The 24,622-nt window shown below is 49.6% G+C and overlaps 7 protein-coding genes across 7 annotated transcripts; 4 read left to right on the forward strand and 3 right to left on the reverse strand.

Annotated features, from left to right (window-relative positions):
* Positions 1–1,113: 1,113 nt before the first annotated feature.
* Positions 1,114–2,027, forward strand: FSST1_006180 (Translin; the record flags this gene model as incomplete). Its single annotated transcript, XM_083232524.1, has 4 exons — positions 1,114–1,288; positions 1,346–1,442; positions 1,500–1,645; positions 1,696–2,027. The coding sequence occupies 4 exons, from the start codon at positions 1,114–1,116 to the stop codon at positions 2,025–2,027; spliced, it is 750 nt and encodes a 249-aa protein (XP_083089610.1).
* A 339-nt stretch (positions 2,028–2,366) lies between these two features.
* On the reverse strand, positions 2,367–6,722 carry FSST1_006181 (zinc finger CCCH domain-containing protein; the record flags this gene model as incomplete). The annotated part of the gene is made up of 2 exons (XM_083232525.1): positions 2,367–5,078; positions 5,130–6,722. 2 exons carry the CDS (start codon positions 6,720–6,722, stop codon positions 2,367–2,369), a joined length of 4,305 nt encoding a protein of 1,434 aa, XP_083089611.1.
* Positions 6,723–8,973: 2,251 nt separating this feature from the next.
* Positions 8,974–11,271, forward strand: FSST1_006182 (syntaxin-binding protein; the record flags this gene model as incomplete). The annotated part of the gene is made up of 4 exons (XM_083232526.1): positions 8,974–9,013; positions 9,069–9,285; positions 9,338–9,723; positions 9,776–11,271. 4 exons carry the CDS (start codon positions 8,974–8,976, stop codon positions 11,269–11,271), a joined length of 2,139 nt encoding a protein of 712 aa, XP_083089612.1.
* A 1,293-nt stretch (positions 11,272–12,564) lies between these two features.
* On the forward strand, positions 12,565–13,636 carry FSST1_006183 (IEC3 subunit of the Ino80 complex, chromatin re-modelling-domain-containing protein; the record flags this gene model as incomplete). Its single annotated transcript, XM_083232527.1, has 2 exons — positions 12,565–12,746; positions 12,808–13,636. 2 exons carry the CDS (start codon positions 12,565–12,567, stop codon positions 13,634–13,636), a joined length of 1,011 nt encoding a protein of 336 aa, XP_083089613.1.
* Positions 13,637–14,839: 1,203 nt separating this feature from the next.
* Positions 14,840–16,506, reverse strand: FSST1_006184 (NADP-dependent isocitrate dehydrogenase; the record flags this gene model as incomplete). Its single annotated transcript, XM_083232528.1, has 3 exons — positions 14,840–15,264; positions 15,353–15,889; positions 16,077–16,506. The coding sequence occupies 3 exons, from the start codon at positions 16,504–16,506 to the stop codon at positions 14,840–14,842; spliced, it is 1,392 nt and encodes a 463-aa protein (XP_083089614.1).
* Positions 16,507–18,637: 2,131 nt separating this feature from the next.
* FSST1_006185 (uncharacterized protein) lies at positions 18,638–20,486 on the reverse strand (the record flags this gene model as incomplete). The annotated part of the gene is made up of 3 exons (XM_083232530.1): positions 18,638–19,735; positions 19,786–20,373; positions 20,430–20,486. The coding sequence occupies 3 exons, from the start codon at positions 20,484–20,486 to the stop codon at positions 18,638–18,640; spliced, it is 1,743 nt and encodes a 580-aa protein (XP_083089615.1).
* Positions 20,487–21,223: 737 nt separating this feature from the next.
* Positions 21,224–23,434, forward strand: FSST1_006186 (uncharacterized protein; the record flags this gene model as incomplete). Its single annotated transcript, XM_083232531.1, has 1 exon — positions 21,224–23,434. One exon carries the CDS (start codon positions 21,224–21,226, stop codon positions 23,432–23,434), a length of 2,211 nt encoding a protein of 736 aa, XP_083089616.1.
* Between the last annotated feature and the right edge of the window lie 1,188 nt (positions 23,435–24,622).

Below are 24,622 nucleotides of genomic sequence, written 5' to 3' on the forward strand. Positions count from 1 at the left end.
TGCTTCCATCCGATAATTCCAAGCTCGACCATTAGGAACGGGTCCATCCTTGCCGATCTCCAGCCAACTGTTAGAGTACCTTGCATAACTGCACATTGCATGAGTAAGGTCGCTTCTTGAGCCCTGCTTTTGGTAACTTGAAGCTTTAAAGCGAGGGGAAAAGCCGGTATTAGACTTCAGAAATCGTGTAGAATCACCAAAAAAAGGCATATCGTATGAATGAGAGAAAAGAATCCAAACTCATCATTTTCAGACGTCCAGAGAGACTACTAGGTCAAATAATCCTGGTGACTGCTTGGCTGTCGCTGACCATTTGCATACGTCGTGCATACATCGTATATGCTTGCACAAATGAGCTGGCTGAGCTCCAAGCCTTGGCTGCCTACAATGACGATGACAACCTCAGGCCTTCAGGTGAAGCGAAGCTTCTCTACAGCTCTAAAGCTCCTGCCCACAAGGTTTTGACCCACAGCAGGCAGCACCTTCAGCCGCCCCATTTTACGTGCCCTCATTGGCCCAGTTTCTGCCGCTCCCACAATCAGCCTCTTTACACCGCCCTCAGAATCCTCTATAAAATCCCAGCTTCCTCAGCCCAGCTACGCTTTTCCTTTCTTCTTTTCTCCTTAGCTCTCTTTGCCTTTTGGCTTAGATCAAGTGTAGTATCTGTTCTTTTCAGTTTAATCTCTGAAAGATGTCTAAGGACATCAACATTGATTATTCCTATTTTTGGTCAGAGGGTGGTCGCCTCTGTGCTTGCACATGCTTCCGCTCACTGTGTCCCTGGTATTACACTGCCTCCAGGTGACGCGAATCGCACTCTCGAGCTCCTCGTTTTTCATTGTTTTCTCAGGCTTGCCTGGGTAGTGAAGAAGAACTTCTCCTTCAATCCGTGAAAATGTTTCGTGCCGACCATGATGATGTAGTAGCCAAGTGATGATGAAGCCAGTGTAGAAGCTGTTGTAAATCTTTCGTAAACATCTTGAATTTGTGCTGGGCAAGAATCACACTCGTCATACCGTAAAGACGACCCTAGCGTGTCTCCAACCACTAAACCTCCATCTTGAGAACCTCATCCGCAGAGCCTCATTCATCCATTCACCACCAACCACCATCATGTCCTCCGAAACTCCCCTCCTCGACCCTTCACTATTCTCCCACCTCCAAGAGAAGCTCGATGAAGAGACCAGCGTCCGCGACAACCTCACTCAGATAATCCAGCGTCTCGAGCGCGCCGTCGCCACTGCTCAAGGCCTTCTCTCCCGCGTCCACTCTACTCCTCGTGCCCGCTGTCAGTTTTTTTCTTGTCCCTACTGTGATTCTCAAAACTGACTTTTGTGAAATGCAGATCCTGCGTTGGTCTCCCAGGTTGAGGATGCCATCAAGGAAGAGGTCTCTATCGTGAAGGAGCTGAGCGAAGTTGCTAGCCAGCACCCATACTACAAGTACGCTATCATCACCTGAGCCAAGACATGCATCAAAAATCTGACTTTCTGCTGTAGATACAACCAAAAGTGGGCGAGATCTATTCAGAATGCCATCGGCACCGCTGTCTACGTTGCTTGGCTCGGCGGTCTAGGCTCCGAGTCGCAGCCTGCTTCTCTCGGCCGTCTCCTAACCCTCGAGCAGGTCGGCGATGTCTTCCAGGGTACGATTTATCATTCACGATCATCTTGACACTTAGCTGACGTTTCACAGTCCCTACAAACCTCAAGGACCGTGACGCCTTCCACTTCACCATTGAGGAGTATCTCCTCTCTCTGACGGACCTGACCAATGAGCTCGCCCGTCTGGCTGCCAACGCTGTTACCTACGGAGATTTTGAGCTTCCTCTCGTTATCAGCGCGTTCATCAAAGATCTTTTCGCTGGGTTCCAGCTTCTCAACCTCAAGAACGATATCCTCCGCAAGCGAGCCGATGCCGTCAAGTATGACGTCAAGAGGGTTGAGGACGTTGTCTACGATTTGAGCCTGCGTGGACTGGTGAAGCGACCGGGCGAAGGCGATACAGAGATGGCTGCCGCCGAATAAATTTGACTCCATCGGAGAGAGAGCCCTGAAAAAAAGGATGTCGATATCAATCAACGATGACAGCCAGTTAGCTTAGGTATCTACGTGAAAACAATTACGGAATTCTACAAGATTCAAGGTGTCACACAGATACGCAAAAAGTGATTATAATGTTTTAATTAATCATGCATGCCGTTATGGGCATCTCTAGTTTAACAAAATGGTTCGGTGTCTTGCTTGACCCTATGGTTGAACCCAGTTGATACTGATTTTTTGACAGTAAAAATACACCATAATCCGTCCCACCTGAACTCCAAATCAGGTTCAATATAGTTGACGAGTCTTCTCCAAAGCTCGTTTCTAATCATGTCGGAATGTACACTTGTCACCTCTGGCACACTTGCCCTGCTGCCAGAAGGTACAGGGCTTAGTGCCGATAAGTGCCTTATTGGCAGGCTTATGTGGCGGGAGGGTACCTCTCTTTTTCCGTCCGTCTTTGCTGTCACCTCGACTTCCGTGGTGGTCATCACGGTCGTATGTACGATCACGGTCCCATCCTCTGTCTTGGTCGCGATCTCGGCCATGATCCCTCTCTCGCTCCCAATCGCGCTCGGCGGCAGGCGGAGGCGGGACCTGTTGACCCTGTGCCATCTGGCTTAACATCATGTACTGCTGGAATGATGGATCACTAGGGTTCAAGTAAGGAGCTGCACTTGAGGCTGCTGGCTGTTGTGCTGTGCCCTGTGATGGCTGATTGATGGCAGCCAAAATAGATTGAAGTTGGTTGTCCGGGATCTGCGGCTGCTGCTGTGTAGGGGCAGCGCTTGTTGGAGGTTGGGCTGGCTGTTGGCCGCCATTCACCTGTTGCAGCAAAGCCATGTAAGGGGCAAACTGCTGTTGCTGGGCGTAATAAGCAGCCCAGTCCTGAGGATTAGCTGGAGCTTGACCAGATGAAGCACCAGACATCGCCGATAGCAAGGCGTTTGCTTCGGCTTCAGCTCGCGCACGCTCCTCCTCCTCTCTCTTTTGTCGAGCTGCCAATTCTTTGTTGTAGCCCATTTGCCATTCACGGACCTTCTCGTGGTCGTGCAAAATCCACTCGGGAGGAGAGTTGGCGGGAAACGACAGGCCAGCCAGAGATTTGGCAAGTCTTTCAATGATACTTCCACAAAGACCAGCTGCGCCGTCAGGGTACTTGTACGCCCGCCAAACGTCGCTTGTGCTGGGGTTGGGATCTCGCCAGTTCCTAGCCTTTTCAGATTTGAGAAGAGCGATTACCTGCTCTAACACAGCAGGGCCTGCGATAATGGGCAGAGTATCGTTGGCCAAGTCACGATGCGAAGGCGAGGTGCGCTGGTGAGATGAAGATTGTGCAGGGGTGCCGCGAAGATTACTCATAATTGAGTCAATCTGATATGCCGGGCTGTTCTTCGCATCGATGCGCTGGACCGCCAAGTAAAGCGCCTGATCAGCTCCCATCTGCTGCTCATCGCGCCATCGAGCCTGGATCTCCTGAAACTTGGCATCATTCGGTAGGTATTGTGTCTTTTGCTGAGTTGTTGTTGCGGCCTCAGGTAGCGGTGATTTGGGCGTTGGGGGAATGTCGGCCGGATCTGTATATATAGCCACGAGCTCCCGTTGCTCCCTGTCAGCAATTCGCTTCTGTTCATCTGTTGTAAAAGTGACATTTCCACCTCTGTTAACGTAGTTCTTGTTCCGGACGTCAGTAGGCAACCTCGAAAGATCAATGCCAACTGGTCCCATCCAAGGTTGGTAGGGGACATCGTCATCCTCGTCGTCGTCGTCCACGTCCGCACGCTGTTTCAATACCATTCCTTCGGATCGGTCATCAGCAGCATCCCGAATCATGTTCTGCTCTCTGCCCTCGTCCTCAGCATCCTCCTTCTGGAAAATCTTGACCTGTACAAGCTCGCTTTCAGGCTTCCAAGTGACTCGAAGCTTGCGGCGAGCCTCCTTGCGAAGACGCTTGGCCTTCTGCTCGGGCGTTTCAGGAGTTTCAGGACCATCAATTTCTTTGGTTTGGACGGGAGATTCGGCCTTTGGAGCGTTGATAGAGTCGAGGAGTGAAGCGATGCCTGACAAAGCGCTCGAGGCTGCGCTCGGGGCTGGGGCTGAAGCGCTGCCATTGCGGGATGTTGGCGGTTTGGCTTCCATTCGTGACGGCTTTGACTCTGGTTTGGCCTTCTCATCATTTGCAACCTTGACCTCGGGTTTGGCATCGGGCTTTACGACCGACTTAGCCACTGGTCTAGGTTTCCCTGGCAGAATAGAAGCAGCAGCGGCCTTTGCGGCGCTGGTTTTAGATGCTGATTGGAGTTGAATCTTGGGTGCAACGAGTTTCCTCATAAGAGAACCGCCGCCAGATTCAACAGCAATCTTCTTTACCGTGCGCGTGTCAGCTTCATCATCGCGAGCACGCTTGACCGAAGCTTCCGTGCCAGGCTTAACCTTTGCTCTACTCGATGCAGAAGTACCAGTATATCCAGTGGTTGACTCGAGTTTTTTGACCTTGGCAGTGATTTCAGATACAAACTCCTTGACTTCGGCATCACCTTTGTCGGCAAACCTCTTTCGGACCGTCTCAAAGTTGGTTGTCTCGGCGATCTTTTTCGTCATAGGAAAATGTGTAAACATCTCGAGGACGATCTTGGGAAACTTTCCTGAAAAATCACCTGCCTTGATACACATGATCAATGCGTTCACCAAACTTAAAACAAGTTTTTGATGACCTCCAAGGTTATCCAGAACGGCATCATCAGCATGCTCGATAGTGGCATCCAAGGCACGATAAAGCACCTGCTTCTTTTGCTCAAAATCGTGTCGCGCATTGGCTAGCGCAGCTTCGGATGCCTTATCCTTTACAGCCTGATCTAGTTCCTGCTTGGCGCGATTCATGTCACTACGGAGTTTAATAAAATACTCGCCTGCTTGTTGAACACGTGTTGCGATCAGAGTGTTCGTTCTTGGAACGGACTGCTCGACGTGGACCATCCCGATGGCATCCCAAGCCGCTGCTTCAGCAGGATCTGATGGGCGAGTGGCCGGACGAATCTGGTTATTGTTAGAAGTACACTTTATTTGGTGCCAAGGTAAATGTCTTACTGGCTTACCGACCTCCTCCATCTCTTTTTTTGCCTTTTTCTCTGCCTTGTTCTTGGAAGCTTCATCGGATTTAAGCTGCTCTTTGAAAGCATGTGGGTACTCGGTGTACTTTGGGCGACGTTTCCCTAAGCTCTTCATGGCCTGGTCAAAGTCATCCAATAGTCCCTTAGCCTCCATGCGTCTCTCATCCAGTCCTCCCTTGTCGGGGGAAGGGCGGTACTGGCTTGTGAATCGACCCTGGACCTCGCATGGGAGGTTGTAACCAAGTTCAGGAACCATCTGTCTTCCACTACGAGCTGGTAGGGCCACTAAAGGGGCGAGCTTATCATAGCTCTTTGGGGCCGGAAGCTTAGCTGTGCCCTCGTAGATCATATGAGGAAGGCCCTTGATCGCAGGTTGTTTAGCTTGGGCAGCCTTAGTTCGTTTGTTGAATTGGGCAATTAACTGGGCTTCTTCAGGTGAAGGTGTAGGAGCCGGCAGACCATCAACATCGTCAACCTTTTTTACAGCAGGAGAGCCCACGGGTGAGTCGATATATGTCGCAACGGGCTCTGGCGTTGGGGTATCTGGCGCAGTCTTCACCGCTCGCTTCCTCTTTTTAGCAGGAGGCTCATTGGTGACCTGCTGAGCAATACCAGTGTCTTGACTGTTGATGGGCTGAGGCATAAGATATGGGTTGTTAGTGGCGGGTGGCGACGAGACATTGCCAATGAAGTGCGGCTGTTGCTGATGCAGCTGCTGAAAATTTTGAGCAGCCAAAGGTTGCGAGGTTTGAGGATAGGCAATCGGCTGTTTGGCGGCGAATTGGGGCTGGACGGGCTGTTGCTGGGAGGCATGTTGTTGTTGGGAAGGAGGCTGTTGACGGCCTTGGTGGGACTGTTGGAAGTTCATCTGTTCATTTGGCCGAGATTGCGGAGTTTGGCCATTAACTGGGGGAGAAAAAGCAGGCTGGTTGTACTGTTGTTGGTTCTGAGCAGGAGACTGCTGAGGAGGTCTGGTGAAATTGTGTCCCTGTGCGAATGTAGGTTGGATGGCATCAAACTGTTGTACAGGTGTATGGCTCTGTTGCCGACTTGGCTGGGGAATCACATGAGGCTGAGAAAATTGCTGGATGGGAGATTCGAAGGATGACTCGCTAGGTGGTGCCATAGAGTATGGGAAATTAGAGGAATGGGGGTGATTTGAGAGTTGCCCAATACTAGCCATAGTATTATCCAGATTCATCTTGCCGTGCTGGCCATAGATATCAGGATGCATGGCACTAAAATCCGTATCCATTACATCTGATGTCTGTTGTGTAAACTGCTGGTTCATTGACAATGAATCATGGCCAGGGTGGTAGCCCGGTTGGTCTTGTTGGGAGCCATGCAGAGTGCCGGGAAGGAAGGAGTGACCTTGGTCCGAGTCAAAAAAGTTTGAGGCAGAAGCATCTTGTGGGTTAATTTGAGAGAAGGCAGCCTGATCATTCACAGGCTGCGACCAAGCTTGATGAGGGTCAAATTGACCATTTTGTGCTGAGAACCCATAGTTGTTATGCCACTGATGTTGTGTCTCATCAGCGCCGTTTTGGCCATTGTTTGACCAAGACTGCATCTTGTGTTAATGCTCTGTCGAGTAACGACAGCTACCACAGTAGCAATAAAACCACCGAGATCAATTAAACTGAACAGCTTTACGAGCTAAGGCATGGTATCAGCAATCTTTGCTATTTTGAAATGTATTGCTAACAAGACGCAATGCAGAAAGGAGCAGTCGATAGAACAGTAAAGGTGAGAGGTGTGTGTGATGTGAATAGACAACCTGCGGCTAGGCGTTGACGTAGCCGTGGTTACATGTAAAGAATGAATTATCAAGCGTGTAAGGAAAAAAGGTACTAACATGAAGATTTAAGCCGGAAAGTAACTTTATGCAGGCGTCTTTCTGTTAAGGGAAAGCTGTCGGCTATCGCAGCTGCAGGCGACCCACCACAAGAACGCGCTAGGCAACAAACGGACGAACTGGCAGGGATCCGGGTCTTGGGGGAGAAAGAAGACAAGGTGAATGTGAATCTGTAGTCTAGAGGAATTAAAAGAACCATCAGCAAGGCCAGCAAAAAAAGAATTGGAAAGCGAGTGAGAACTGGTATTTGATAAGTAAGAGGAAGCAGCAGAAGAAATAGAATCAAGACGCAGATTATGGACGTGATGATAAAGAGCATCCATCCAGCAGCCCATCCATCAGCAGTCAAAAATAGGTATCTTGCTGTGGTCGGACAAAGACTGTCATGGGTGGGTGACAAAGAAGCTCAGAAAAAAGATGAAAATATAAGCTCCAAAACCAAAATTAAACTCTCGCCATATACAGTGACTTTGTCTGCAAAAATGGAATCGACTTGTCGTTTGCGACATTCTGGAGAGGTCTTTGATGGTGGAGCCACTGTTTCTTGAGATGCGTGTACACCCGCATTTTAGCGCGTATGGTCCCTGAGATGTTGGTCTCTTTGGTGCTGAGGGTGCTGGACGGAGCGTTATCGTTATCACCCGGCCCCTGTACCACGCAAGCAGATTGAATGATGCTGCAACGTCGCGAGACGATGATCATCAGTCAGAACGCCCTTTTTTTTTGGCCTTGTCTGGATGCTTCTTTTATCATCAAACACTTGAGTCGCGGCTTTTTTAGGTTCGCGTTCGCGTAGCTTCTAAGCTGGCCAGGTTGTATACACCGAGATTTTGCCACATAGGCGTCTTGGTTACCCAGTCACTGCAGCTTTCTGCTCCTAGAAGGCGACACGGTGGAGCTTTTATCTCCAAGCCAGTCTCCATGACGGTCACCATCTCATCGGCTTGCAATTTAAATGCTGCAGAGTCCGAGTGGTTGTTTCCATTGTTATAGAGAAATCACGGATACAATACTGCTGCTTGATTTTGATGGGGTGGTCGAGCCATGCAGAATGACGCGACAGAGGTAATGTGGTTGATTGGTGCAGATAGGGAAAGGGAACGGGGTCAAGTTTGAGCATACCCTTTGATTCAGAAACCGTTCCTTCGACACGGGAGCTTTGTCCGTTCCTACCAAAAGATGCAGAGAAATCCTATCCCATTTGTGTATTGCGCAAGTCGCGTGGTGTTTACAACATTATCGAAAGTAGGCGTGACCTGTCGGGGGGAGGTAGAAAGACAAAGACAGTACAAGGGCGACCTGTCAGTCCGCCAGTGCGAGGCGATGATGCAGGCGCAGATAGAAAAAGATGAACACGACAAGAATCGAATCCGGAATACTAAGCGCCGCTGATATTTAAATGCGCCTTAGTTGAGCGCCGACAAAGCGTCTTGTCGCGATGGATGATGGGGGTTGATGAGGTGTCGTCGGATCAAAGAGAATGAAAAGAAGTCCCTGGCAGTTCGCAAGCTGGACGTGTAGAGAGAGTCTGGCCCCAATTTTCAGGCACCAAATGCTATCATAAGTCCGCAATATCAGGCATAAGGAAGGAAGGTCCACAATTCGAACTGCCTCATCAGCGGCTTGCCCCTTGCAACTCGGCGGGCCCAGCACCGTGGCACTTTCCATATCCAATCATCGTCGGTGCTTGTATCGGTCCGTGCTTCCAGCTTGCGCGCCGTAGGGAGCTTCTCAACAGTCCAAGTCCAGGTCTTTGGTATTGGATCGTGGCCTCAAGTGGCATCAAGCGATACAATTCTCACGCCCAAGATTGACTGATATTTTTTGTGCGCTTGTCTGAGAAGCCCATAACTCATACTTTTGGCTTGTGACTTATCGACACGGTCAAGCTACAGATTTCCGTATACAACTCCTGAACTTCACATCCCACTCTTGAGATCTCAGGCGCCCGACGTCATTCGCCAACATGGCGACAAAAGGCAACTCTCTTCGCGATCGCCAAATAGGTTTGTTCCGTCATATCGAGAGCGCTGCTTGACCCTCCGCTAACGTTTTCGTTAGCATCGCTGAAGAAAATGCTCAACCTGAACGAAACTGTCGAATCCTCCGAAGCTGACGAGGCGCATGCCAACGGTCTGCTTGCTCCTGTTGCACCCATTCTCGATGCTGATGGCAACCCTATCTGGAAAGTCCTGGTCTTTGACGATCTTGGCCGAGATGTTATCAGTAGCGTAATGCGTGTCAGCGACTTGCGCGCTATGGGCGTAACAATGCACATGTAAGTTAAGTCAAGCATGATGGAAGAAATACAAAGCTAACAGGCGGCGCAGGCATATTGGCGGCGCAAGACACCCTATCCCCGATGTTCCAGTCATCTACCTCCTCGAACCGAATTCGCAAAACCTGCAGGCCATTACTTCCGACTTGCAGAAAGGACTATACACACCCGCTCACATCAACTTCCTCTCCTCTATCCCTCGTGTACTTCTCGAGGACTTTGCAACACAAACAGCCACAGCAGGTACATCCGAGCACATTGCTCAGTTGTTCGATCAGTATTTGAACTTTATTGTGGCTGAACCAGACTTGTTCAGCTTGGGTATGCAGAAGGAGCATACATATTGGGCATTGAACAGTGCAGCCACCAGCGATGAGGAGCTCGATCGAGTAGTGAACAAGATCGTGAGCGGTCTCTTTAGTGTGATCGCCACCATGGGTACGTCGAAGGTCTGGATCGAGAAGCAGTGTGCTGACATATTAACTAACAGGTGTTATTCCCATTATTCGATGTCCCAAAGGCGCTGCTGCTGAGATGGTCGCTGCTCGACTTGATCGTAAGCTTCGCGATCATGTTGTCAACTCCAAGGACAACTCCAAGGACAACCTCTTTTCGGGGCCTAGGCCAAATGCATCATCCGGCACTCACTCTTCTCGGCCTGTTCTCATTCTTCTCGACAGGAACATTGATTTGATACCTATGCTGTCCCATTCTTGGACATATCAGAGTCTGGTTCATGACGTTCTCAATATGAAGTTGAATCGCATCACTATCGAAACTCCTGCGGAAGAAGGAAATCCGGCAGCAAAGGGACCTACCAAGAAGGGCTACGATTTGACGACAAACGACTTTTTCTGGGCCAAGAATGCGGGTAGTCCATTCCCTCAAGTGGCGGAGGACATCGATGCTGAGTTGACCAAATACAAAGAGGATACAGCTGCGATCACAAAGAAAACTGGTGTTACGGATCTCGAGGACCTCCAAGCCGATACTAGCGCCAGCGCTCAGCATCTCAAAGCGGCAATAACACTACTTCCCGAAATGAGAGAACGCAAGGGCATTCTGGATATGCACATGAATATCTTGGCAGCTTTGTTGACAGGCATTAAAGACCGTCAGCTCGACAACTACTTCCAGTTGGAGGAGAACGTTGTGAAACAAACCAAGGCTCAGATTATGGAGATTATCAAGGACGACAACAAGGGCACTGAGCCTGTCGACAAACTGCGATTGTTCATCATCTGGTTCTTGAGCACTGAGCAAGAAGTCAACCGACAAGAATTCGAGGGCTTCGAGAAGGCGCTCTCGGAAGCTGGTGCAGATGTCTCATGTCTGCCCTATGTTCGACAGGTTCGCGCAACTACCAAGATGACGCAACTTACCACTATCAACAACAACACCGCTCAACCGGCTCAGACATCAGATCTCTTTGGGCGGTTCTCCTCTATGTCTTCGCGTCTCACCGACCGACTCAAGGAATCAGGAGTTCCCACCGGATTGTCATCCAATTTTGAGAGTCTTATCAGTGGTGTGAAGAACTTCCTTCCTGTTGATCGTGATTTTACTGTTACCAAGATCGTTGAGTCTATCATGGACCCTTCTTCTGCCTCCTCTTCTGCCATCACCAAGACAGAGCACTTCCTCTACTACGATCCTCGGTCCGCCACTGCTCGAGGCACTATGCCTCCTCCTCCTAGCGCTGTCCGATCAGGCGCAGGCACTAACACGCCTGGCGGTATGCCTGGATCTCAGGTACCTGGTCAAACTGCTAGCTTTGGTCAAAGGCGGCAAGGCTTCAGCGAAGCTGTTGTCTTCACAGTCGGTGGAGGCAGCATGGATGAATACGGCAACCTGCAGGAGTGGGTAAGCCGCACAGGAGGTGATCGGGCAAAGAAGAGAGTCGTGTATGGCAGCACGGAAATGATCAATGCCGCAGAATTCATCAAAGACGAGCTGATCACGCTAGGAAAGGAGGTCGCATCATGATATGGAGATTAGCGGATCCTAAGTCTCAGGGAATAAAAATAATTAGTCTAAGAACTATAATCTAAGGAATATAAAGTGACCTACTAATTTCGTCTCTTATGCTTCCAGCAGTTAATGCCAGGGTGAGCCGCACAGGAGGTGATAGAGCAAGGAAAGCACGGAAACGATCAATGCTGCAGAGTTCATCAAAAAGGAGCTTGATACGTTAAGAAAGGAGGTAGCATCATAATGATTGTGCAAATAGGAAGACTAGATACCTTAGTAGTGGGCAGCAGAAGAAATAGAATCCTAAGTCTTAGGTTATAAAAATAAGTATTCTAAGAACTATTCTAAGGAGTAGTCCTAAGATCTTGTTGACTTTGACTACTGTCCTTCACCTTCTATCGCACTATTTGGGAATTACTGTTAAGCTTACATCTCTTTCTAGATTGACAGCAAGCCGCCACGAATTCTCCCCTCAAGCTCAAGGACCCGTAGAAATCCTCTTCTTTGCCTTGTCGCCTCCTCCTGAAGGTTGACATGCTCATTCATACTGCCACTACCGACTGTGAAAACGTCAGCTTCGGTGAAGCCCTGACATTCGCTATGGGAAGCATAAAAGACGAATTAGTAGGCCTGAAACATGCCCTGCCATCTTTAATATACCCAGATGTATACATATGTAATTGTGACAGTTCAACACACGACTTGACTCTGATTCACCTTTCTTATTTGAAAACAGCTCTCTATTTAATGTTCCATTGTATTTGCTGCGTACCAACTTTGGTGGTCGGTTTACCCTAGACTACCTAGGCACCTAAATTCGTTGTGATGTGAAGTATTTCAGAAATATACTGTAACCAGCAACTTGACAAAGCCGGCCTAAGATACATCCGTAAGAAAATTTGAGCTATCAATATCCTTAATACTCTTTGTTGAGTCGGAAAACACTTGAACCAGACTACGCAGCGCATCTGGAGTAGTCAGGCCAGCTCCATACCAGCTTGGGGTGTACCTGAGCTACTGTAAGGTACGTACCGATCTAATCCGAGAACAACACCACCTGTTTCTCGTGTCTGAACTTGGTTGCGCAAGGCCAGGCCCCAAACCAACAAATCTTATTGGCAAAACCCTGCCTACTAACCTTTCATTATTTCCATTTGTGTCAACATCACGAGCATCATCAATCCCCAATTTTATCAACAACACAAACGCGCGCATCATCATCACCAACCACCCCCCCGAACTTCAATCTTTGCGCGTTTCATTGACGATATCTACGTATTCCGGTCGCGCCTCGCTCTCTCCCTCGCCATGGACGAGACCCCCATTAAAACCGAGGGCGCCTCTCGCCATCGCGCCGGCTACAAGTCATGGAAGAAGAAGTATAGAAAGATGCGCATCGTTTTTGATCAAAAGATGCACGACGGCGAGGAGCTACACAAGCAAGAGGACAAGGCTGCGGCGCTCGTCAAGCGCTTGGCTGTAGAGAATGAGTACCGTCTCCCAGGTTCAGCTACGCAATTGCGAAGGGATTACTAACGATAACATCAACAGCCGTCTGTTGGATCTATTACTCGATATCAACAATTCTCCGCAGATTCCTCCCGAGAAGCAGGTTGAGGTATCCCTTCAGCCTCCATCAGATTCTAAAGCGCCTGTCCTGCCCCTGGATGAAGAATACAACCTTCGTCAAGACACTCCAAGGAAAAGGCTCGAAGATCTCGTCAAGACCGTCCCACACTCGACATTCAGCACTGCTAAGGAGACACTACCGCAAATCGTCGGCGAATTGAAGGCTCCAGATGGCGAAGCTTTCCCTGCCGACTTTCTATCCGCCGATGACATCGATAACTACATCTACGAGATCGACATGGCTCTTGATAACGGCACTCAGCACCTTCCCACGCTCGCCCCTCGCGCCCACCCTGGCAACCATCATCTCTCACACCCGCATCTCAAGAATCCCACGAGTGTAACGAATTGGCTGCGTAAACACGCCCCCAAGATATTTCTCCAAGACGGCGAAGCACACGGTGATGCGGACGACAACGAGGGTGGCCATACCGGTGGGCGCAAGACACGCGGTTCACGAGGTGAGCGTGGTGGAAGGGCGAGCACAAGGGGTAAGCGCGTCAGCGCAGCCGTTCGCGCAGCCGCAGCAGAACGAGATGTTGATGCCAGTATGGACGAGGAACAAGACGCTACTTCAACGCCCATCAGCCGCGGTAAGCGCAAGAGAAATAATGAAGACGACACCGGATACAAGCCCCGCGGCTCATCGACAAGACCGACAAAGAAGAAGCGTAAGAGCGAAGCGGAGGGGACACCTAGTGCGCGCAAGCCAAAGAAGGAAAAGGAGGCTTCTGTCGCTCAAGCCGACTAGTTTTAGGCAGTGTTTGGAAGATCTCGCTCGGAGCGAGAATAGCCGCTCCCCTATATGGTGAAGGCTTACACCATGACATGTATTACTATCGAAATCAAGAATGAAGCTCCACGGATATCCGTATGTACCTACACAACAACCAAACCCCGGCATCACAATCGCATGCCTCCACAACTCGTGGTGTTCCTTCCGGCCAACCGAGGGCCATCTCGACCGAAACGACTCGGGTATACGGGTATTATTCCCATTCTATTCATTTTCACACATTCAGCCCTCTTTGCACGATCCATTTCCTTATGTCTACACACGTGCGGGCTTAAGCCGAGGCACTCTCCGGGGAGGGAATCTGGGGTTCATTTTTGGAAGGGAGGGGACGGAGAAATAAGGGAGTTCTTTGTTACTGATGTTTTTTTTTGTTCTCAATTAGGGAATTATTTCTGGAGATTGGGTGTCGGTTACGCTAGCTACGGACAACTACCGAGGTTTGATAGCAAGCAGAATGAAAAAAGAGGCGTTGCGAGGAAGCGGCAGAAGGAGGGCAACTGTGCGATGATGTACTGTACATGTGAGAGAATGAGATGCAGGGATAACAAGATCCAATAGATTTGCTTTAAGCTTTGTTCAAGCTCGTGTTATGACTCCGTTACTCCGCGACTAAGGGGAACTAGGGAATATTGTACTATGGGGATCAGGAAGTCACAATGTCAACTGGCCAGGGAACAGTGAGGCGCGGAAAACTATAAAGCAGGGCTGGGTATCCCGTTATGTCTATGTGCTAAGAGCAAGAAGCTTTCTATCTACATCGCATCTACTCCCCTGAACTATGCAGGATGTATCATGCTGACCTCCTCTTTCATATCTTTGCCTTCACATATTCAGAAGCCCAACATCCTATCCAACCATAATGACGATGGAGGAACATTCTTCATAAATCGTTAGCTCGCTGCATGTGACCTTGCAGCGAGTTCCGGTGCATGAATGCACTCGACAACGCCATCTTCTTTTCCGTTGAGAAGATGGGTGGTCAAGAAGCCACAAGAGGTGAGGCTCTTGTGGTTTACTGGAGTGAGTTGCTATTCAGATGGTGACAACAAATTCGACGCCGATGCCTGAAGAGAGAGTGTGCTCTTGCAGTTGTAAAAGAGACCAGAAGCGGAAAGTATTGAGTGATTAGGGGAAGTCTGAGAATCATTGCAAACACGTTTACAGCTTCTCCTTGAGGGTCTTCTTGAGGCGGCGCTCGACAGCATCAAGGTACTCGTTGGTGGTGGCATAGTCCTTGCGCTCAGACTTGCCAGTGGCAAGGGCAAGATCCTTGGTCATGATACCGTCGATGTCGACAGTGTCAATGCAGGCCTGCTCGAGGCTCTCGGCGAAAGCAACGAGCTCGGGAGTGTCGTCGAGCTTACCACGCTGGATAAGACCACGGGTCCAGGCGAAGATGGAGGCAATGGGGTTGGTAGAGGTCTCATTGCCCTTCTGGTGCTCACGGTAGTGGCGAGTGACGGTGCCGTGGGCAGCCTCAGACTCGAAGGTCTTGCCATCGGGGGTGATGAGGACAGAGGTCATGAGACCGAGAGAGCCGAAGCCCTGGGCGACAATGTCGGACTGGACATCACCATCGTAGTCTGAAAAGCCGTTAGTATTGATCTTATGCATTGAAGGAAACGTGGATGACTGAACAAGTGTTCAGCTATTCCAAGTGGGAAAACTCACTCTTAAGAGCCATGATGTAACCACCGGAGCTCTTGATCATCTGGGCGACCATGTCGTCAATGAGGCGGTGCTCGTACCAGATCTTCTTGGCCTCGAAGTCCTTCTTGTAGGTGGTGTCGTAGATCTCCTGGAAGATATCCTTGAAGCGACCATCGTACTTCTTGAGGATGGTGTTCTTGGTGCTCATGTAGAGAGGGAGACCCTTGTCAATAGCGAGCTTGAAAGAAGCGTGAGCGAATCCAGTGATGGACTCGTCGGTGTTGTACTGAGTCTGGGCAACACCACCTCCCTCCTTGAACTGGAAGACCTCAATCTCCTCGGGCTGGCCACCCTCGGGGGTGTAGACCATGGAGAGCTTACCAGGACCGGGCAGGACAGCATCCTTGGCGCGGTACTGGTCACCGAAGGCGTGACGGCCAATGATGATGGGCTTCTTCCAGCCAGGAACAAGACGGGGGATACGGGGAATGACAATGGGCTCACGGAAGACGGTACCGCCAAGGGCATTTCGGATAGTGCCGTTGGGAGAAAGCCACACTGGACATGCAAGTTAGCCATGGTCAATCTTATCAAGCTTACTGTATGTATGATTCGCTATGTTCCTGCTCGTTGCCCCTCATGTCGCTTCTGCTGCATGTTCTCATGCATGCGGGGTTGCGATTGGTGGTGGGGAAGAGCAAGACGCGGCGCGAACTAAGACAACGCAGGACGGGTATGGACTTACTCTTCTTCAGCTTGAACTCCTCAACACGAGCCTCATCAGGAGTGATGGTAGCACACTTGACACCGACAGAGTACTTCTTGATGGCCTCGGCAGCATCAATGGTGACCTGATCGTTGGTCTCGTCACGGTACTCAAGACCGAGATCATAGTACTTGAGGTCGATGTCGAGGTAGGGGTGAATGAACTTGTCCTTGATGACCTGCCAGATGATGCGGGTCATCTCGTCACCGTCGAGCTCGACGACGGGGTTCTTGACCTTGATCTTCTGAGTAGAGGAAGCCATTGTGCGGACTGCGAATGGGGAGATGGTTTGGATAGCACCGAATGAAGCGCGAACAGGGCGGATAGTGGTAGGAGTATAAGCGGCACGGCGCAACGAAGACGAGAATAGAGATCGCGAGACGGAAGAGGCGAGAGCAGCGACGGGCATGATGGGCAGAAAAAGAGAAGAAAAAGAAGAGGGTGGAGGTTTATAAAAGAGTAAGAAGGGTCACTGCACGAGAACGGGAACCGGACTCGGGAATCGTCGCCGGGAGATTTGAGCTAAAGGAAGGACCTTCCTTTGGGGATGCTGTATTGCAACAGCAATAAAACAAGCGCGGGGAGGGGCGGTTGGTTTGGGGTTCGGAGGTGGAGATCGGAGGGTCGGGTCAGGAAGGTGTCTGGGGTCTTTTACAGTGACAGCCGAGGAAGTAGCCGGTTACTGTGGCGGCGACCGAGAGGAAAACCGACGATGCGATGCGATGTGAAGAATACGGGGTAAGTTAATGTGACCTTGCCCCCCAATGAGACGGGGTGAATTTGATCAAAGAGGCGCCGCTAGTTGGATGTCTGAAGCTGGGGGAATCATCAGGTGTTAGTTGCAGCTGCGCGAGTAAAAAGCAGTACCAGAAGAGGGGAAAACAAAAGTATGAGACGATCTGTGTTTGAAAATTGCCTCTCTCCTCTTTCCAAAGGGTCAAAGGGTGTGAAGAATGAAGTTTTGACAAAATGTAGAGATCAGAGGAGGAGAATGAGAGTGTCTCGTTGGTCCATGACGATATGTATCATGACAGCTCTTTGTGGCTGATCTCTGACCTCTCATGAAAGCTAGGCATGACATAGAAAGATGCACTGACCGGTAGTTTTCTCGACAATAAATTCTGCTGACGAGTTGAAGCTGCTGAAGAAAGAAGAACAAGATGATGATGCAAAGATGGGACTTCAGCCGAGATAGATAAAAAGAACTCAAAGGATATTCATCTTCATTCTGCCGACAACGGCCTTCCGAAGACGGACGTTGCGGGAAAATAACATGGCTGACATGATCTTTTTAGACAATCGCATGCTATGACAGGGGTTTATCGTCCCTCTATCTAAAGTGTATACATGACGTTCCCGTCCACATGAAGCTCAACCTACGCTCTGTTGTTCAATCTCACGATACTTTTCTAGAGTCTTTGGATGCGCAGAAACTCCATCTCATCACCCCCAAACATTCAGGGCGTGTCTCGAGCACTCTTCTTGCCAGGTTCCTTGGTGATGAGGTTCGGTACCTGACCGAGCTGGGACACCTCATCAAGAGCTGCAAGCAGAGGGAAAAAGCCTCTAGCCAGTCCCAGTCTCGACGGTTAACGCTAGCATAGATGGGTTCCGCATTGAGTCCCCCGCTTTAGTGGGTCATGTCTTTCTTGGCTTTGGATTAGGCACTGCATCTCGTGCATGACAGCCGCTCTCGTTTTTGCCTCATCTCGGTATTACTATCCCCGAGGGAATGCGTCACACGATACTATATTACTGATGTTTATAGCAACATATAGTGACCTGGACAATATCTTTCAACCCGAACAGCCCTGCGGCTATATGCTTGCCAGTTCAATACCGTTCAACTAACGTTAGTCCTGTTAACTCAATTGACAAATCTCACCGGGAATAACATGTCGCGGAGCTTTGCATCTCGGCGCGGAACGCATTTCCGTTCTCCGTCTCGGATCTCCGGTCGAGTATCCACTCTCCGCGCCGTCATCGGGGACAACATATTGCCTTACGGTCATCGTCCGAATAGAAAACAAAAGGTATGAGATGCCGAGACAAATTCGTATTGTTTAGGCGAAATGGCAGAAACAGTATCGACAGTCTTCTCCCTCAGTGTATTAGAAAGTTGGCCGCGGTAACATTAGAGACGAAATCAAAGCCAGTTTCTGCCGCTTATACCAGACTCTTTGGGTTGTTTACTCTTATGCCTTGATGCTTAGAGACTACCTATTTTTGTTACCTTGCTCGCTGACTCCATCTGCTTTTGGCAATCCGGAGCTAAAAGAATATAGGTCTAACCGCTAGATCTTACTATAATTCAACGACCGCTATCACAAAGTCATGTCTTGTTTTTTGACTGTCATCTCGAATCCGACTGACCTAGGGTATAGCTAGGCAATGCCTAGATATAAGACTAAATGCGAGTTTAGTGAAGTAAATCATCAAGAAATTGTCCACATATCATCTCGGAATATTTCTATTCTAGTATATATCCCATCCTCATAGCTCGTTTCACCAAACATTCATCGCGAATAACGACGTTCATCTCAAACATCAAAGATCTCACCCACGCCTTCATTACCCCCTCTCCTGATGTCGACAATGTCCAACCTCCAGCCTTCCCAATGCTTGAGCGATCGCTTGATCTCTTTAATCCGCTCGATTCTTCTCTTAGACTCCTCCTCTTGTGCCTTGCGGAACGCATCTTCATCAAAGTCCATATCATCGTCTTCGAGAAACTCATCATCACCACCCCCAGCGAGTGCATTGAGGCCACTTGTAAAGAAATCACCGATTCCACCAGCGCCGGACTTCCTTCGATGAGTTGGAGATATGGCTTGTCCCGAGAGGTCGACGTCTTGGAAGCCTGGGCTTGTTGCCTCCAGCTCACGGCGCTTTTCGATCCATGCCCCACTTCGAAGCTCATGAACCTCACTCTCGAGAGCACGAATCTTCCTCTCGAGCTTCTGGCGTTCCTCATCCTCAAGCTCGTCAACACCTTCATCGTCCAGTCCGCCGCCGCCTTCTAGAGACTTGCGGCTCTTGAGTTTTGTGTTTTCACTTTCTAGCTTCTCAACCTTTTCTTGCAATTCAGTGACTTGGTGTTCCGCCTTCTCCTTCTCCTTTTTAACTGCTTGTAGACGAGAATCTTGCTCCTTGTGTAATGTGGTAAGCGTTGTGGCCTTCTTATCCAAAGCTTCGACCTTCTTCTCAAGCTCGTCACGCGCATTCTTCACTTCTTCAAGTTCATGCTCGAGAGTCTTGACCTTGGTTTCAGCACTCGTACGCTCGCTGCCCTCGCGCACTGCCTTCTCTGCTGTTCTCTCAAGGTTGCGCTTGAGGTCTTGGAGCTCGCGCTGGGCTTTGCCTGCCGCAGCCTCAGCACGCGCAAGTTTATCCTCGAGAGCAGTGACCTGTTCCTTTTCCGATGATGATCCGCTGGCGTGGCGCTCGGCCTGGGCTCTGAGTTTTGAAATCTCAATTTCCATAGACTCAATGGTCGCTGTCTTGGCCTCTAATTCAGCTTTGAAATCCGCTGGTGGTGTAGCCATTGATACGGATTGGCGATGGCCATGACTGGGTCCACGCGACACCTGTTGTTGGAGCTGAGCATTTTGACGTTCGAGGGCGGCCATTTGGCTCTTCTGCGAAAGTGTCAGCGGGCTTAAGAGCAAGCGACAGACCCATTACTTACCAAGCTATCCACAAGACCATCATCATGACTGCCGGTCTTGCCACTTTCCTCACCCTCAGCCTCGCGAATGTCGGCCAACTCATTCTCAGCTTTCTGCCACCTCTTCTCGGAATCGGCAGCGTCTTTAGATAATCGCTTGTTTTCCTTTTCCAGCTCTTCAATCCGAGCTAGGTGCTTTCTGTAGATATCCGGTGCAGTCTCGCTATTGGGGCTAAAAGGAGATGCTGCCCCTCCTGAAGGAGTAGAGCCGGCGCGGAAAGATGTAGACCTCAACTTGGACTGCTGTGCAAGGGATGGGGTGGCGGCAGGCGAGTTTTCGTCGTCGCTGTCACTCTCGCTATCGCTGTCGCTGTCGCTATCACTTTCATCTCCGTCTTTGGTTTCGATCTTGAGTGGCTTCTTTGGTTCTTTGGCAGGCGCCTTTGCTGGCTTATCTGTATCCTTGGGAGGTTCTTCGGCGGGTTTCTCTTCGGCCGCAGGAGTGTCTTCGGCTTTCTCCTCAGCAGGCTCGGGCGGAGGGGTCTCGGTTGCTTCTGTCTTTGTCTGTTTGGCTGGAGTGGCCTTCTTCTTCTTCTTCATTTGCTCGACCTGGAATCGCATTGAGTTAGTCGTGTGACGGAATAAGAAGGGAGGGGCGAACGGACTCGCTTCTTGGCGGCGGCAATCTTCTCCTTGCGGGCCTTTTCCTCTGCGTCGGCCATGATGATAGTTTAGTGAGCGCAAATATAAAGAAGATTCGTCTTGCGCAGAATGATAGTTGTGGTTATTAGTGAAATGTGTCGTCTTGGCGCTAGATGTTAAATGCAGCTCCACGTTCCAGGGACGGGATTGAAGGGAGCTCCCCCACTGTCATCGTCTCGAAGCTTAGTTGGCCTGTGCGAGCACCGTGTGGAGTGGCGTAACCTGCAAAACACACTGTACATCAGTCTGTGTAAGTGAACTTATTCCATCCTCTGTATCTTGGAGTATTCATCTCTTCATGATGTAACACATAGAAAAGCGATAGATTATTTACATTTCCAGAGCTCAAAATCTCTTCGTTTGAGGCAATTACACTTTATTGTTAAAATCGTATCGGATCAGGCTCAACAGCGTTGCACTCGCCTATCGTAGTTCTAGAAGATGTTTGATCAACAATTAATTATACTACCTTTAATTCGATCATTCTCTACTATGGAGGTAGCTACCTAGACACCAAACATGTGGGAGTGGTTGAAATCGAGTGATAAGGCGATTGATGTTGCCTAATCGTCTCCCATTGGACCTTCCTCGAGTGATGCCCAAGTTAGTGCTGAGAGGTGTTAAGGCAGTTACAGGTCCGACCAACTTCCCGCAGTTACTGGACCACGTACTAGCCATCTTCGAAATCTTAAATAGAGGCTCTTGATCTCTGCTCGTCTCACTTCTTCACATAACCCTTATCTCCCTTCTGGCGAACATGAATTGGACTGAAGGTGCACTGGCTCGCCACTCTCGCCGTAAAGGCTGGGACAAGGACGCCGCTCGGCAAAAACAATACTTTGCCAAAGCCAGAGCCAGGAAGAATGCCCCCTCATCAAGCAAAGGCCTGGACATTGTATCCTTTGTCCCCGATTACATTAAACAGCCACAACCACAACAACCCCAGGACCACTACTCGGCCTCTTCGACTCCCGCAAAGAAACAAAAAACACCAAAGAGAAAACTCATACATATACAGAATGATGTTAATGAAACACCTCGTCGCGACCTCGCTCAGGGTATCAACATTGAACTCCCGAAGCCTGATGGCAAACTTTCCCCGGCATATCAGTCCAAGAAATACCATCAAGAACTGGACATCGCGGTCAAAAGGCGTAGATTGCTTGAAAAAGATGACTGGACGGGTGTCAACACTCAGAAGCCTTTGATGGCAAACTCTACTTGGCGAAAAGACCGTTCTCCCCGACCACGAGGAACCGCCAACTTTAGGCAAGATCCCACATCTATTCCCCCAGCATACGATCAATATGGCCACTATAATAAGAGAACGCTGGGTGGACTGTCTAGCGAAGAAATGAGAATCAGCATCGGAAGTCAAAACCTTCGCTGGAGCCGGGAAAGCAACTCTGTGCGAAGCTTTGATACACGACAAGGTCTCCCCAGTCACATTGATTCGAGCCCAGACAGATCACTGAACATAGGAACAATATCGTCTTACCAACTACCATCGAATGTACAAGCACTTACAAGGGCTACAATAAGGCCCCGAAAGTGCGACAATAGCCCAGATCGGCTTGGTTCTCGAAACAAACTATTTAGCCTCTCGAGGAGTGCCCTGAATACTACACATGGAAATAGTAACCGAAGACTGAATAGGCGGGGGGAATCCGATGAACCGAGATTCGTTGCAAATGCTCACATACCTATCATACATCAACCACAACCGACCCGGGGGACACAACCCTCGATGTTCAACATACGTTCACCTGACTTGGAGGAGAATATGAGTACCACTGCTGTTCTCGGCGCCCCAACGCGATCTTCCAAGCGTATCACTACTGAAGATATACGGTGGAATTCATGGTTGAATTCCAAGGCCATAATATCATCAAAAGAGCCAGCTCAAACGAACGAAATGAGCGAGTCCCTAAGGTCTATTAGTCCTGGAATCAGCCACTTTTGGAACTCATCAGAGGAACGTTCGCAAACACAAAGCCCGGTCCAACCCCGAACTCCACGACAGAGACCATCGAGCCAAACTGATGAGCCACAACTACAATCCTGCGAAAGCAGGTCATCTAATGTTATCTCATCTGACAGTATACAAAACGAGATGTTAAGTTCCGAACCAAAACTCCCTGAAGTACAGACAGAAGACGACTCAACTTCTCCCACTACTCTAGAAACTCACGAACCACCCAAGAGCCTGAACCATGATAGACGGCATGCCTGTGTCAAGCGCCGAAGTGACTGGGTACTTTCGACTCGGCCAAATCCACACAAGACTACCGATTGTCGAGACTTGCTAGACTTATTAAGTGAGAACGAAGGCAGGAATGGAGTAGTGACTGAAAAGGACACTGACAGGAAAACGACACTAAATCCGGAAGACGAGGACGACATTTGGAAAAGGTTTGTTTTCGATAACGATATCGCTGAAACTACCCGGAGAGCCCTCGACGAGGCGAAGGAGCAGACCAAACGAGAACTGGGTCTCGAAAAGACAAACAGTCCTTGTACATTTCAGGATTTACCACTAGCCTCGAGCCCAACAGCAGCACGAAGTGATGTTGCTGAGCCCCCCTCAATATCACGAGACAGCTCATTATCAATGAAACAGACACTTGGTATCGCGGACGATGAGATGGAAAGACCTTCGAGCACAGACCCAGACTCTGACCTGGAGGATCAGTCAATCTCGGAGGTCCCCGCAAAGGTAGATACCACAGATGCCAACGACTCGATCATTGCTCAGCCCTCGTCGCCAGTACCGATACAGGCCGAGTTCAAATTCCACCAGCCTCAGTTCTTCATTGGAAGATTAGCTGCTGGTGCCCCCTCTGATAAACCATCCGTAACCTTATATGAACCAAAGAAGGGGAGACGATGGAAGAAGCGCAGGGACAAAGAGCGGCCCGATTTCCGCGCCATGCCCAACTATGACGATGATCCAATTGAGGAAGACTAACATTGGAAACAAAGCAAGATCGATGGCTCGAATGTGACTCAGACGTCAGCCGGGGTCTGAGAATCCGCAGGCTACGTATGTGGTCACGAGCTGGAAATGCAGTGCGCCATATCGCGCAGTGTGGCATGGGGAGAGTTTTGAGAGTCCGGCGCCGTGTAAACCGGACACTACGTCCGTGGCCACGGCGGGGAACACAACCTTGTAGTGCGACTAGGGTATGGTCTAGCAAAGGATAATCTCCTACTATTGTACTCACTTATCTCTTGCCTCGTCGTACAAGTTCAGGACAGGGGATTTTGCCATTATGTGACACATTAAAGAGAGTAAAGAGAAAACAAAGTGTCGGGTTGCATTGCCATCTTCAAGCGAGGCGTCATAATGTAGCTATCATGGGCTCAGATGTTTATGGAATACAATAATGATTTGTCTAAATGCGCCATTAATTCTAACAATACTACCTGACCAAAGAGAAAAGAAAAAGAAAACTCCCCACCGTCTATATAATAACACATTCTATGTACCGTGCTGGCCTCATATCTCGTAACAAACGTCACTGCGTTATCAACCCGCCAATAAACACGCACTCTTATCTTGGTGCCTTCAACTTGAATCGTGAACCCCAGTCAGACCCCAGTAGATCCATTCAAGAAAGGAAACTCGAAAGAAGGAATGGAAGCATGACAGAAACATCCATCGTGCATACACAGCCACGCTGAAATAATCCCCACAGACTGCCCCCGCCCTACCCGCTTCCAGAACAATTCTCTCAAGTCAGCCTCAGCGCGATGAGACGCCCCAGTGGGGATAAGATCTGCAACGCATGGGCGTTTTCCTGTAGATCGCCAGGACATTTATGGTAATAAGTGACAGGAATGAAGGAGCAAGTGCCAAGATTGAGAATGCCTGGCACAGAAATATCCTGCAGAAGCGTTGTTTGTTTGGTGTGGGTGGGCTGCATGCATGTGAGGAAACAAGACGAATTGAGTGTCGTTTTGCCGTCCTTTGATGTAACAGTATGTACACAAGAGCTGCAGCTAAGGCTTTCACCATCAAAGCTGGGTTGACTGTGAGAGATATTCAATGTCGGTGAGCCATCTAAAGCAAGAACAGCCTACAGATAGATGACACATTGCAGAAGTTCTTGCTTTGAATAGTTTTGGTGGACGTACTCTCAGCCGTATTTTCAAG

Source organism: Fusarium sambucinum, chromosome I, assembly GCF_050947815.1.
Source record: "Fusarium sambucinum isolate potato_lamoka chromosome I, whole genome shotgun sequence".
NCBI classification, from domain to species: domain Eukaryota; kingdom Fungi; phylum Ascomycota; class Sordariomycetes; order Hypocreales; family Nectriaceae; genus Fusarium; species Fusarium sambucinum.